This window comes from Trichoderma camerunense, assembly GCF_050948025.1.
Source record: "Trichoderma camerunense strain CBS 138272 chromosome Unknown V8C40scaffold_20, whole genome shotgun sequence".
Lineage (NCBI taxonomy): Eukaryota > Fungi > Ascomycota > Sordariomycetes > Hypocreales > Hypocreaceae > Trichoderma > Trichoderma camerunense.
The window spans coordinates 99,999-113,792 of record NW_028145350.1 but is presented as its reverse complement, the minus strand read 5'-3'; the positions used below and the strand labels follow the sequence as shown (position 1 = coordinate 113,792).

Here is a 13,794-nt window from a genome sequence, read left to right as displayed (position 1 = left end):
GGTAGCATTCAGCTTTTCGGTCTATCTAGATATTGCTACTCTTCTGTTAGTAGTACAATAAACTTGACCCCTGAGATCACGATCAAGAAATGCAGCTTAAGGAGAGAAACGGCGCTAGACTACACTGGTGGTGGCGCCGTCTGGTCTCTTTTCCTGGGGTAGAGATTGGAGATTGGAGATTAGATAAGGCACCAGGGACGTTTGACACAATCAGGCACTATTGCAGGTACCTGGAGTGTCGCTCACGTGCTGCTGCGGCTGTATGAAGCGTCCGTTGATCAATTCAATACTACCTAATCATCATCAGAGGGAGTCATCGCTTTTCCATTTCTATCCTTTTAGAGCATATAATATTATAGAGACCCGCACAATGGAGGACCTCGACTTCAGCTTCATCCTCGACGATGAGTTTGATGCAGTGTAAGCGCGCCACTCCGTGTGTTGGTCGCAAGTCCAACTGCTTACAGGCGGTAAATCAAATAGGGCCATAGCAAAGAGAGAGGATTGGGAGGTTTGGAAGACGCGAAAGTATCCGGGTGAGTGAACGATAAATGCGACAGACTCTTTTCTCCTTCTTTCCGGCTGTTTGACTGACTCTGTCCTGTGCGGCTTTTAGCCAAGGAGCATGCGCGCAAAGTCGCCCAGAAGCTCGGCGTGTCGGATGGCATCATCTATTTGCCTGGCCAGCCGGAGAACAACTACGAGGACTCGGACCAGGGGCCGCCATTGAGACAGCGCCGATAGTAAGCTTGACTCCCTCTATTCCTCTATTCTGCTATCCATGGAATATCTCTCCCCCTATGGCGCTGACAAGACCGGCGCAGCTTCTACTACCTGAGTGGCGCCAACTTCCACGATTGCTTCGTCACTTACGAGATTCGCACCGATGCCCTTATTCTCTGGATCCCCTATGTCGAGCCACGCCAGGTGCTCTGGTTTGGCTCAACGCCCGACACCGCCAAGGCCAAGCAGCTGTACGATGTCGACGAAGTGCGGTATTCGAGCCAGCTGCACAAGTTCTTCGAGTCGCGCCTCTCGTCGCCAACTGTGCTGTACGTGCTGCACGAGGATCAGACGCCCGCCGTGGCCAAGGGGACCAAGGTCAAGGTCAACAGCTGGATGCTGCAGCCCGCCATGGACCGCGCTCGCTGTATCAAGGACGAGTACGAAATCGCCATGATCCGCCGCGCCAACGATGTCTCCAGCGCGGGGCATCGCAAAGTCGCAGAGATGCTGCTGCGTCTCACCAACGAGCGGGAGATTGAGGCCATCTTCCAAGCTGTGTGCACTGCGCGCGGCGCCCGATCGCAGGCATACGCTATCATTGCGGGCTCGGGCGTCAATGCTTCGACGCTGCACTACGATGAGAACAACCAACCCCTGGAAGGCAAGGAGCTTGTCGTTCTCGATGCGGGATGCGAGTGGCAATGCTACGCTAGCGACGTAACGCGCACGCTGCCCATCAAGGGTCGCTTTTCTACCAAGGGCGCGGCAATCTACAACCTCGTCCAGACAATGCAGGAGGAATGCATCAGCAAAGTCAAGCCCGGCGTCCAGTTCTACCAGCTGCACCTCCACGCCGCAGCCGTCGCCGTCGTCGGCCTCCTCAAACTGGGCATTCTCAAGGGCGACATTGGCGAGGTTACCAAGGCCGGCACCGTCACCGCATTCTTCCCACACGGGCTTGGCCACCACGTCGGCCTGGAGGTGCATGATGTTCCGGGCAGTCTCCCGCTGATGACGCTCCTTAACTTGGGTCTCGATGGCGGGAAGCGGCAGATGATTAATGCGGAAGCGCTGACCAAGATGAGCGCTGCAATGCGCCTTGGCGATGGTGAGACGGCGACTGCGCGCGCCAAGGCTCTGAAGGAGAGGCAGGTGCTTGAGCCTAACATGATTGTCACCGTCGAGCCGGGCATGTAAGTTTTCCCCTTCATTCTTTGTCCCCTTTTCTAGCCATTATCGGCCAGGTATGGTGTATACTAATGGATACGTCAAATGAATAGTTACTTCTGCCGCGAGTACATTGAGGGATACTATCTCACCAACCCAGATCACGCCAAATTTATCAACAAGGAGGTCCTCGAAGGATACTATACCGTAGGAGGCTGCCGCATCGAGGACGACATTCTTGTTACTGAGGACGGCTATGAGAACTTGACGTCGGCTCCCAAGGGCCAAGAAATGGTTGATGTTATTAACGCCAAGAAAGGCCGCCAGTAAAGGACTTTTCTTTCATTCTTCTTTTACTTTTCTTTCATGAGGATATACAAGACTGTTTATGGGAAGAATTTGGATACCGGGTATAGTACAGCATATAATGTCTCTTTTTCATTCTCTTTCGTTCATCTTGGTATTCTTGATGTACCTAGCATAGTATGATGCGAGAACACAACTCCATAGCGGGCATGTTACGACGTCAAAATGAAATGATTGTCTCGTTTTTGATATTTCATCCAATTCATGCATGCTATATATGTATAGACGTGTGATAGTTACAAAAAATGTGGTAAGATAAAAAAAGAAAATCGTCTTTTGTTTATACAAAAAGCCGCCCCTCCTCTGCCTCTGAATCATAACAGGTCGTTCAACTTTCATGTCTTAACTCTCAATATATATGGGTTTTCGTCTCCTCGCTCTTACTTGTGCGGTACAGAATGTATGCATTAGGAGGAGCGTGGGATCTTGGTTGGTTTTGGTGGGTTCGAGTGTAGGTTGGCAAACTGCGGCGCTTTCAAGCGAGTATTCAAGCCATCATCCATCGTCCAGATGTAGCACAAGGTCATCAGGAGAATGTATCACGTCCGCCATTGGCAATAAAATAACGCGGTGCGCCGAGATCGTAAAGTACCCTTTCATAGGTACTTCTTGGGTGAGTTCGCCCTCCGTCGCTTATACACCACATATGCGCCGACTAGAACAACCTGCGTCCCGATAATCACGGCAATCAACTTGCCATGCCCAGGGATATTCTCCGTAACCCTCGCCGTAAGCGACATGTGGTGCGTCCGCAGCGCGCCATGCATCGACCTCTCGGTGGTGCTCAGCCTCTCGTGCAGCTCCGTGTTCATGTTGCGCACCTCGTTCTCGAGGGCGACGATGCGCTGCTGGAAGGTGGCCAGCTGGTCGAGCAGGGCGAGCTTGGAGTTGACGGCGGCGAAGAGGTCCTGGACCTCGTTGTGGCGCTGCTCGTCCATCTGGTGGTGGCGCGAGACGGAGCGGTAGACGGAGGCGAGCTGGTGGTTGGTGCCCTGGAGGCGGTTGTGCAGGTCCTGGAACTGGGCCTTGGAGGACTGGAAGGTGTCTGCGTCTTGGTCGGCGACCTCTTCGAAGTCTTGGCTGTTGGTGGGCACTTGTTGCTGGCGGCTGTAGGCGAACTGGGTGCCGCCGTTGGAGTTGCTGCTGGTATCTTTGTTACCGTTGTTGTTACCATTGTTGTTATTGTTATTGTTGTTATTATTGTTGTTGTCGTTGTTGTTGCTGCTGCCGGAGTTGATGTCGTGACTGGAAGTGTCCGAGGTGACAACCATCTTGAAGACCTCAAACGAATCGGGGCTGTCTGGTGTAGAGGCAGTGATGCCCACAAAGTTGCCCTTTGGCAAGCTCACTTTGCTCGTCTCAAAGCACGTCTTGCCGTCAATCTGAACCCGAAAGCCATCGCCCCTCTGGCGCAACTTGATCTGCGCCGGCCGGCCCAGGTTGCGGTAGCTGAACTGGCAGTGGCCAAACGCCAGCGAGTCAACGTTGTGATGCTGCGAGAAATCGGTCGAGCCGTCGTTCAGGAAGCCGCGCAACATGCCGCCCTGGCCGCCGTGCGAGTCAATGACCAGCACCAAGCCGTCGAAGCGGCCGGCGTTATAGACGCTGCGGGTGCCCAAGTTCTTGCCATCGCGGGCCACCCAGATGTTGAGGTTGCCGCCCGCCCTGTCGGGGCCGCTGGCGCGAAAGTCGACGTCGATGATCCAGTTGGAGTGGACCAGAGGGTTCTCGCTCCAGATGGCGCCGCGCGCATTGCCGGGCGCAACGGGGGTGAGGATGACTTTGCTGGAGAGGATCTCTGGCATGCCGGGCTGGCCAGAGACGGCGAAGTTGGCAATGTGGCCTGGGTTGTCGGCCGGGCTTATCCTGGACGGCGCAGAGACGCATTAGCTGCCATTGTAACTGTCTCGAAGCAATTGGTGCAGAATCAGACACAAGCACAAGACGAGACAAAAACATACCGCCCTGCATATCCAAAACTGAGCTCGCTGACGAGGAAATAAGCTTGAGCGGCACCGGCGCCCAAGAGGGCCGCCAGCGACATGGAGAATCGCATCGTGACTGAGGCAAGGCGGGGGGGTCTTTCAGGCCAGGTTTATGGATGCAAAAAGCCCGGCTTCAGGTCCCAAAGCCAGGCACCGCGAGAGGGGAATATATAGAAACAATTGAACCGAAGAGTTGCAGCCGAGTTGTCGAGCGGGTTTGGGAAAATAGCCAGAAGCCAGAAGGACACTTTGCACTAGAGGCGCAGAGGCACAACAGCTTCTGGAGCAAGTGCCTTTTTGCGAAACAGCGCCGCCGAGCTTGGCTGAAGCACAGACGAGAAGAAGAAATAAACAAGAATGAAATTCGCTAAAAAGAGCAGAATATTCAACAAGAAGCGCGCTGAAGCAAACGAGAAGCGACTATAGGCGATATACACATAAAATACACGGAGAGAGCATTATCTGGCTTCTATTCTCACCTTCTCCAACCATGGATCGTTTCATGGCCACTTACACACCTGTGGCTAAATGTGGCGGGGGATGACTTCTGCAACAGCGCGCTAGTCCAAACCAGGCAGTATAAAAAAGAAAGAAAGAAAAAAAGACGACATGCTAACTATGGGGTAAATTGCAAGCTTGTTGTGGCTGCGTCCGTACCTTAATCTCAGACAAGGCAATTTGTTCTCTGTAGCGCCAATCACCACCATCTCAGGACTTTGGCTTGCGCTGCTCTCCAACTCCCTGCAGCAACGCTCGAGATGCGGTAGCAATTCCGCCTACAGAACAGACACAATGGCAGAGTCGTTTCCTACGCTGACGCAATGCGCGCTGGTGGCCGCCGCATTCAAGGTGCTCCTGTTCCCGGCCTAGTAAGTTACTGCTCTACTCTACTTCTAGCTTTGCGCTGCCCTGCTTTCACATGCATGCATCCCGCTGAAAGAAAGAAAGACGCGATGTTGACATTGACTGACTGAACGCTGGCTTGCAGCAAGTCGACCGACTTCGAGGTTCACCGCAACTGGCTGGCCATTACCAACAGCCTTCCTCTGTCCGAATGGTACTACGAAAAGACTTCAGAATGGACTCTCGACTACCCGCCCTTCTTTGCCTACTTTGAGTGGCTGCTCGCCCACGTCGCTCGCCTGGTAGATCCGGCCATGGTGCGGCTATACAATCTTGGATATGATAGCTGGGAGACGGTTTACTTCCAGAGGTTCTCCGTCATCATCACTGAGCTTCTCTTGGTTTACGCCTTGCAGATGTTTATCGACTCGTCGCCTCTGCAGTCCAAGAGGGCTGCCCAGGTCGCCGCGCTGTCCGTCGTCTTGTCGCCCGGGCTGCTCATCATCGACCACATCCATTTCCAGTACAACGGATTCATGTACGGAATTCTCGTTGTGTCACTGGTGCTGGCGCGGTGCAAGTCGACGCTGCTGCAGAGCGGCCTCGTCTTTGGGGCGCTCCTCTGCTTCAAGCACATCTACCTCTATCTGGCGCCGGCCTACTTTGTCTTCCTCTTGAGGGCATACTGCCTGTCGGCGAGATCAATCTTTCAGATCAAGTTCCTCAACTGCGTCAAGCTTGGCCTCGGACTTGCGGGGATATTCGGGGCTGCTTTTGGACCCTTTGCGCTGATGGAGCAGATCCCCCAGCTCCTCAGCCGACTGTTTCCCTTTTCACGTGGGTTGTGCCATGCTTACTGGGCGCCAAATGTCTGGGCACTCTACTCTTTGGCCGATCGCGTCTTGATTCACTGTGAGTACAAACTGATAAGTATGGAGTTTGTGATGAATAGAGAAACTGACTCCCAGTAGTTGCGCCAAAGCTAGGCCTGCCACTCAAGACTGAGGCTCTGAACAGCGTCACTCGCGGCTTGGTCGGTGACACGGCCTTTGCGGTTCTGCCTGAGATTACCCCTCGAATGTGCTTTGCCTTGACGCTCTTTTTCCAAGTCCTTCCCCTGATTAAGCTCTTCAAACGACCTACGTGGGAAAACTTTATCGGAGCAGTAACGCTATGTGGTTATGCCTCGTTCCTCTTTGGCTGGCACGTGCATGAAAAGGCCATCCTGCTGGTCATTATCCCCTTTAGTTTGATCGCCCTCAGGGACCGACGACACCTCGGCGCATTCCGGCCACTCATCGTCGCGGGTCACGTGTCGCTGTTCCCGCTGATCTTCACACCCGCCGAATTCCCCATCAAGACGATCTACACCGTCTTCTGGCTAGTCTTGTTCCTGACGTCGCTGGACCGCATGGCGCCAGCATCCAACCAGCCAAGAGTCTTTCTTTTGGATCGATTCAGCACGCTTTACATTGCGGTGAGCATCCCGCTCATTGCATACACGTCCCTCTTCCATCATATCATATTTGGAAGCCGGCTTGAGTTTCTCCCCTTGATGTTTACGAGCTCCTACACCGCGATAGGCGTGGTTGGCAGCTGGGTCGGATACATGGTTGTGTACTATACATGCTAGAGCTGGTGCCATGATAAGACAAAAATTAGTGGGATACAGTGATACCCTAGTAGAGAAGATAGAATCGTTGAAAGCAAATTTCGCTGTCTTGTTTGCCTGCTGCCAGAGCCCCGAACACGCCCGGATGCCGCGTCGCTTGAAGTGCGGCATTGAGGTGGGCTTAGTCATCATGTAGGGTCGGGTAGTGGGGCGCTCCACGTGAGGCGAGGCTGACGATTCCCGTTTTGTGCTGAGCCAGTGGAACCAGGGTTGAGACTGGGGGGCAGCATCGACAGGGAATGCGAACAAAGACACGCTGCCAGCATTGGGCAGAACAGCTTCAACGAGGGCAATGCCATGAGGGAAAACGGCGTCAATTGGCAGCAGGAGAGACTCTTGAGTCTTTTTTTCACAGGGGATGCGAATAGCCGCAGGCGGAATGACGTCAGGGCTAGCGCGGACAGTTGCCGAATTTGGAAATCAGGGACACGAACGTTGCAAAGGGAACGGCACCGACCAAAGGGCATTGACGGGTGATATAATTGAGGCATGTGAGGGACTGGTTGAGATAAACGGCACGATTTACATGCCATTGTGAGAATTGAGTTGCGTGCATTGTTTGCATCCATCATGCTGACCTCTCGTGACCGTTGCTCGCTGGCCCCCTCAGAAAGAAGAGCGGCCCCCCCGAGCCAAATCGCCCGCTACGCCGGCCCCCGAAACTGGAAGACTTGGACCACTACCTGCCGGCCGCTGATCCGCGCCGCGCACGTACGGGGGCATAAGTCGCTGAAAAATGGGCGGATGCGCGCCATTCAGCGTATTTTGGAATCGGTGAAATGCAGGGAACAAAACGAGCCCGAAAAAGGGCGTGATGTTGTATGTTGTGAGGTTGTTGTGGGCGGTTGATGAGTGGAGGGTTGATGGGATGGGTATTTCGGTTGTTTTTTTTTTTTGCTCGGGGGGATTTTTTTTTTTGGCTAGGTTGCTGCGCGGGCTTAGTTGGGTTTACTGTGTGGAAGGTTCCCTTTTTTTTAGGAGGAGGAGGATGGAGGGGGGGAGCGGATGGCCGGGGGTTTGTAGTTTTGGAGAAGGGGAGGGAAAAAAGGAAAAAGACGGCAGACGGAGGTAGAGTGAGAGGACGGACGGGGGTGGGAGTGTCTTGGGTGGCAGGCAGGGAACAAAGGATTTGGGCGCGGGGGGGTTGCGCGAGGAGCGGCGGTACGGGGAGGGTACATGGGTGAGTAGGGGAAAGTGCCGGAAGTTGCTGTGTATGGATGATGCGAGTAAGCGGTGGGAGAGGAGAGTGAGGGGATTTGGGGGAAAATTGGGGTTGATTGTGAGTAAATGATGCAGTTGAATTAATTTTTAATATTACTTTGCTCTTTGGTTAGAAGGTTGAAGGATGTTGTCGAGGTGAGAGTTGATGCACCATGAAGACATGTTCATTGGCTTATCCCCAAGGCATCCATCAAGGCAACAATCATCACCTGTCAACAAGACTGCATATCAAATTGATACAAATGAAAGAGAACATCTAATCTAAATCTATTTTCTCAGTATCACTGTCATGCACCAGCTTCACTGCCCGTCAATGTCATCCTGACTGCCATATACCGTATCTTGGCATTTCCCGACATGCAGTCACAGTAGGTACCCCCCAGGTACTCTGCACGCCCGCGGTACCGGCCGAGTACAACGCCAGGTACATGGACCGCTAAACGCTGGTGCTGGTTGACCGTCTCCACGGCGGGACGCATTTTCCCTAAGTGACTTTAGTTCCGTGGCAGCTCTCTCGTTCTCCCGCGCAATTCTTTTTCCCTCCACGCCTCCGTTGCACGTCACTCGCCCTCAGTCGCGTCGAGATCGAGTCTTCACGCAGCTTCCACCACAGCCTCGGCATCCAGGAAATGCCAGCCCGGCGTCCTTGCGAGCTGCCCGGACCGCGTTTGCGATAGCTTTGAGAGGTACCAGGCCCGCATAGCCTCGTGTAAGTGCGGCATCTGGTTCTGCCCCAGCTTCTTCCTAGTTTCCAGGCACCGCGACTTTTCTTCCTCTATCTTTTTTTCTCTCTTTTCTACTCTCAGCCTTGTCCACGCTTCGAAAGCCGCAACCCCAGAAACAGCATTCAAGAACCTCGAACCACAAGCCACGACCGGAATATCGAAACGATCAGCGAATCGGAATCTGCCGCTGTCGATTCCCCTTCGCTGCATCCGCGCCTCGTCTTTGCGCTTGGTCCGGATGCCTGTGCTGCCGAATCCCTCGATTAGATAACGCGCAAAACTTCCGATATCCTTTGTCGCCTTTCTGCTCCCCCCAATTCTGCCTACGACAAACTTCCTCCTTTGTTTCTCTTTTTCTTTTCTCTGTCAACCCCATACAACCGCCATCTCCAAATCCATTATAGCTCACAATCATGGTATGCTGTCACCGCTTTAACCCACCAAAGCCTGTCTGCAGCTCACATTTATGCTACAACAGGTGCTATTCAAGAGAAAACCAGTGCAGTTTCTGCCTCCCGCAGAGATTGAGGATGACGATGCCGAGGTATGTCGAGCGTGGTCTGGATCACTGATGGCGTTGCTCCCGACGCGGGATGAAGACCGTAGGGCTGACTTGGAGGTCTCACTTAGGTCTGGCACATCCCTCAAACGGGAGAAATATTTGCTTCTTACGAGGACTACTTGAATCGGTGAGTTTGTCTGTTCCTTCTTCTCCATTTCTTTGACCGTTACCATTATGCGCCGCATGCTGACGACTTTGTTCTTTGGCTTCTAGAATGGATTTTTACAAGCAGGTAACCACCCTTCAAAGCCCCACCATCGCCGGCTATACAATGAGACAAGCAATATACTAAACTCGGGATTTCATATAGCGCCGCTTCAATGACGAAATCACGGGCCATTCAGGTCTTACCTTTTTCGAGGCTTACACAAGCGAGGTTGGTTTGCTTTCATCATGGCACTTAATCGAATAGCTAAGCTTACCTGATCATTCACAGCGTGCTGGTGGTCAAGAGGTCGAAGCCGCCTTCCCCGAAGCTCTCAAAGGCCCTATTCTCCGAAAAGTTCAATTCCAGACTATTTCTCGCCTCGATAACCTCGTCGATATGGTTTACGATGAATTCAAGGCCGATTTTTATCCCGGAGAGGACGTCTTTGTCACCCTGGACGAGTTTAACAATGAAAGACGGGCTTGTCTTGTGCGAGAAAAGACAACATTTGGTGCTAGAATCTTGCCGGATGGCTCAAGTTCTCTCCCCACAAGCCGCTATCTAGTCGTCCTCGGCGGTGGCTCTGGAAAGGAACAAGTCGTCACCAACGATAACCTGAGCCGTGAGCGCGGCGCCTTTACCAAATCAATGCTTCGGTCCTTTCTGAAAAGAACAGTCATTCGAGAGGCGTGGAACGGCGCCCCATGGCTCGTCAAGCACGACTACGCCAACCAATATCACATCGATACCAGGATCCCCCCTCACCTTCGGCACGACACTAAGATTCAGGAGCGCAAGCAGCTTCTGGCTCAGAAGCGTGAACGAAACTCAATACACGACACGAATGGACACAGCCCAGCGGTGCAAACCGGCCCGGTGCGCCTGCCTGAGCTGAAACCCGCCCCCAAGAGTCACAAGGGAAAGCAGACTCCCAATAGTGCAGGGACCAAAGGCCTCAAATGGCCCACGGATATTGCACCCGACGGTGTCAATGGCGCTGGTTACCCGCGATTCAACGACGAACGAGCCGCTGCACCGCGTGAGCCGACACCTCCACCGCCTCCTCCGCCGCCGAAATACCCCATCGAAGATTTGCAGCTGGAGCCGAGGGAGGGCAATGTGCGGCCACAGCTCAAATTCATGTGTAAGGATCCTCCTGTCAAGATGGAAGTGGACGATGCCATCTCTCGCCAAATCGACATGGACACTGTGGGATCTCTCCTAGAGACATGGGACACGCTCAACGTTTACTGCGAAATCTTCAAACTCGACTCCTTCACCTTCGACGACTTTGTCGAAGCCTTGTCAATTGCTTCGAATAACACTCAAGTTCAGCTTTTCGACGAAATCCATTGCTCCGTGCTAAAGATTCTTGTCGACTCTGAATCCGACGGCGGCAAGGTGCGCATCACTCTGCCCGAGGTGGAAGAAGATGACAGCGACGAGGAAGGCGACGAGGAAGAAGATGGAGAAGAAAGCGGAGAAGAAAGTGTTGAGCTGGAAGATATTCCCGTCGCGAGGGCTACCCGCAGCAGTCTAGCAAAGCTTGAGGCGGAGAGGCTGGCTGCTGAAGCAGCAGCGGCCGAAGAGGAGACCCTTCGCGCAGAGCAGGAAACCAAAAACCGAGCAGAGGAGCTTTTGAAAGAATTCGACTGGATCGAGCATCTTCGCCAGCGCAATTTCCAGAACGGAGGCTGGCAGAGGATCATAGTCGGTCTTCTGCATCAGCTCTCCAAAAATGAGCGCCTGCAACAAGCCTGCGAGGAGCTGCTGCAGCAGTTGGTACCTGCAGAGATGATACCCTCCCCGGAAAACGTCCAGCAGCAGTATGCTGAGATGGACATCAACTACCGCGTCAAGGCACTGCAGATTATTTGCATGCTGACAATGGAAACAAAGGCTGTCAGAGGTTACATGGAAGACTGCAGCGAAACCATGACCAAGTATCGCAAAGACAAGATCGAGTGGCAGCGACAGCGGAAACAGGCGTAAGTTGGCTTTTTTTGTACACCCTGCAGTTCGTTTTACTGACTTTTCTCATGCCTTACAGAACTGAAGAGCTTCGGCAACTTAATGAACAGCGTAAGCTGTTGATGCCGGAAAACGAACCTGCAGAAGAGACCAACGGCACTCCCGTTAAGGAGGAGATAGATGTCAAGATGGCAGACGCCGACGAGTCAATCGTGAGCAGAGATGAAGACGCCGAAGACAGCCAAGATGAGAACTCTAAGAAAAAGCGTCGAAGCCGCGTCTTGACGGACAAGAAGAAGAAGCATGAGGAAGAGGAAAAGGCCAAGAAGGCGAAAGAAAAAGCACTGGAAAAGACGAAACCGCAACAGTCGAAGCAGTATATCAAACTTCTCAAAGACATACAAAAGAAAGAGGAAATCATCAAGAAATGCGAAGAAGAAGTCGCCATCATCGACAACGATCTACGGGAGGCTGACTGCCCAAGAACTCGTGTCCTTGGAAAGGATAGGTTTTGGAATCGTTACTATTGGTTTGAGCGGAACGGCATGCCTTATGCCGGATTGCCTGACAGTTCTACGGCGCATGCGGCGTACGCCAACGGATGTATCTGGATTCAAGGCCCCGACGACCTGGAGCGAGAAGGATACATTGACCTGCCCACCGAGCTTCAAAATGAGTACAAGGCCAAGTTCAATATGACTGTCCCAGAACGGAAGACGATGGAGGAAGGCGGCAGCAGTGTTTTCAACGCCAAGCAATGGGGCTACATCTCGGAACCTGAAGACCTGGATCAACTCATCAAGTGGCTGGACCCTCGAGGCTTTAATGAACTGAAGCTACGAAAGGAGCTGGTTGCCTACAGAGACAGGATAGCCAAGCACATGGAGAATCGCAAAAAGTATCTCACTGGCGATGCCGAGGAGGACGAAGGCGACAAGAAGGAAGAGCCGAAACGAGTAAGCTCAAGGATCCGAGAGAAGACTCCTGACCCTCCCAACTACCGCTGTCTGCAATGGGAGAACACAATGGCTCTGGAAGAGCTGGGCCACTTGCATGGCGATCCACCCCCGCCTCCGCGATCCAGAAAGCAAACAAAGAAGAGAGAGGCCATGACCGAGGCTGCACCGAGACCCGCCACGAAAACGCGACGCAAGTGATGGAATCTTTTGTTTGTTCCTTGAATACTGGGGCACTTTGGCCGCACCGACCATGAGCGACACATACCTTATCCATATGCATATCCAAGCGGCTACATTAGCCACTGGGGGGTGGGAAAAGCAAGTTTGCAACGAGCTCTCTGATCTACCACCTCCCAGTCTTGTCGAATATAACGCACCGTAACGACTGATTAGATGGCCCGTGTTAGAATTTAGACCGGAGTTGGGGAACCTACGCATGGAAGGGGCCGCCCTGTTTTGGTTTTTGTGTGATTTAAAAAGAAGAAAACTTTCCATTCCATTTTTGTTGTTTGCATGTTGCAAGGGTTTTGGCTGTGGAGGAGGAGAGACGAAATGACCACTACAAAGGTATATATACAACTGCAGAGGCTGGTGTTGGTTATAATCGGAAAAGGTCGATTGAAGAGAGCTGCATTGAAAGGTTGGTTGAAAGGTGTTTTTGGAGAATGTTGTATTGTATGGATATTGAGTGTATTGAACTAGTATAAATGAATGCCATCATGAGGCTTGATTGCCTAGATTAAATGGTGCTGTGTGTATATCTTTATTCTGTGAAGGAGGAGGTGACGTGGTCTGGATTGGAACAAGCACAGCCAGCTGGCCACTGTCTTGCAAGCCGCCACTCAACTTACGCCCTTTCAGAATGAAGCCCCCTTGGCCAATATCCACACAGGCGAAGCCCACCCGCTGCAGATCTAGAATTTACAGTTAGAACTGGATAGATTTGCGTCGCCAATCTTACGGGATCTAATCACTCATCATACAGCAGAGCGAAGGGTGACTTGGCTCTGATGGAAGACACATTGTGGGTAGCAGAAGGGAAGAAAGACACAGAAATCATGGTCATGTGGTAAGAGAGGCTCTAACAAGAAAGGGCTAGGAGTGAAGGAGGAGGAGAAGCGGATATCGAATGCCTGACATGCGTTATACTTTGAGTGCTTGGGATCATTTGGGTTTGCTTGGACGTTGGCTCTTCAAGGGTTCTAAGAGAACAAAAATTCAATAGCAATGAATGGTATGCCTTGGATTTCAGAACAGAGTATACAGCTACGATACTGTTGCCTTGAGGACTTGTAGGATCCTTATTGAGGTATCAGAGATGTTGATATAAGTAGCAAAAAAGACAAAAAAACATACAACAGCCGGTGTTCGCTGATGGTCACCCACTCAACTACTAATCTGCCGGTTAGAGGCTTGTCTATGGGGGAGCAGACGGGACCCCGAATTCTC

General features: G+C 52.5%; 4 protein-coding genes across 4 annotated transcripts; 3 read left to right on the top strand and 1 right to left on the bottom strand.

Annotated features, from left to right (window-relative positions):
* Positions 1 to 216: 216 nt before the first annotated feature.
* Positions 217 to 2,506, top strand: V8C40DRAFT_255107 (aminopeptidase P family protein). The gene is made up of 5 exons (XM_083217970.1): positions 217 to 420; positions 484 to 536; positions 617 to 743; positions 825 to 1,919; positions 2,007 to 2,506. Exons 1-5 carry the CDS (start codon positions 263 to 265, stop codon positions 2,221 to 2,223), a joined length of 1,650 nt encoding a protein of 549 aa, XP_083068849.1. The 5' UTR covers positions 217 to 262; the 3' UTR covers positions 2,224 to 2,506.
* A 349-nt stretch (positions 2,507 to 2,855) lies between these two features.
* On the bottom strand, positions 2,856 to 4,315 carry V8C40DRAFT_277319 (concanavalin A-like lectin/glucanase domain-containing protein; the record flags this gene model as incomplete). The annotated part of the gene is made up of 2 exons (XM_083220950.1): positions 2,856 to 4,125; positions 4,221 to 4,315. The coding sequence occupies 2 exons, from the start codon at positions 4,313 to 4,315 to the stop codon at positions 2,856 to 2,858; spliced, it is 1,365 nt and encodes a 454-aa protein (XP_083068848.1).
* A 601-nt stretch (positions 4,316 to 4,916) lies between these two features.
* On the top strand, positions 4,917 to 6,818 carry V8C40DRAFT_255102 (dolichyl-P-Glc:Glc1Man(9)GlcNAc(2)-PP-dolichol alpha-1,3-glucosyltransferase). The gene is made up of 3 exons (XM_083217969.1): positions 4,917 to 5,113; positions 5,233 to 5,999; positions 6,059 to 6,818. The coding sequence occupies exons 1-3, from the start codon at positions 5,037 to 5,039 to the stop codon at positions 6,718 to 6,720; spliced, it is 1,506 nt and encodes a 501-aa protein (XP_083068847.1). The 5' UTR covers positions 4,917 to 5,036; the 3' UTR covers positions 6,721 to 6,818.
* Positions 6,819 to 8,525: 1,707 nt separating this feature from the next.
* V8C40DRAFT_255099 (uncharacterized protein) lies at positions 8,526 to 13,071 on the top strand. The gene is made up of 7 exons (XM_083217968.1): positions 8,526 to 9,121; positions 9,184 to 9,249; positions 9,336 to 9,394; positions 9,481 to 9,499; positions 9,578 to 9,643; positions 9,704 to 11,403; positions 11,466 to 13,071. The coding sequence occupies exons 1-7, from the start codon at positions 9,119 to 9,121 to the stop codon at positions 12,541 to 12,543; spliced, it is 2,991 nt and encodes a 996-aa protein (XP_083068846.1). The 5' UTR covers positions 8,526 to 9,118; the 3' UTR covers positions 12,544 to 13,071.
* The last annotated feature ends 723 nt before the right edge of the window (positions 13,072 to 13,794 follow it).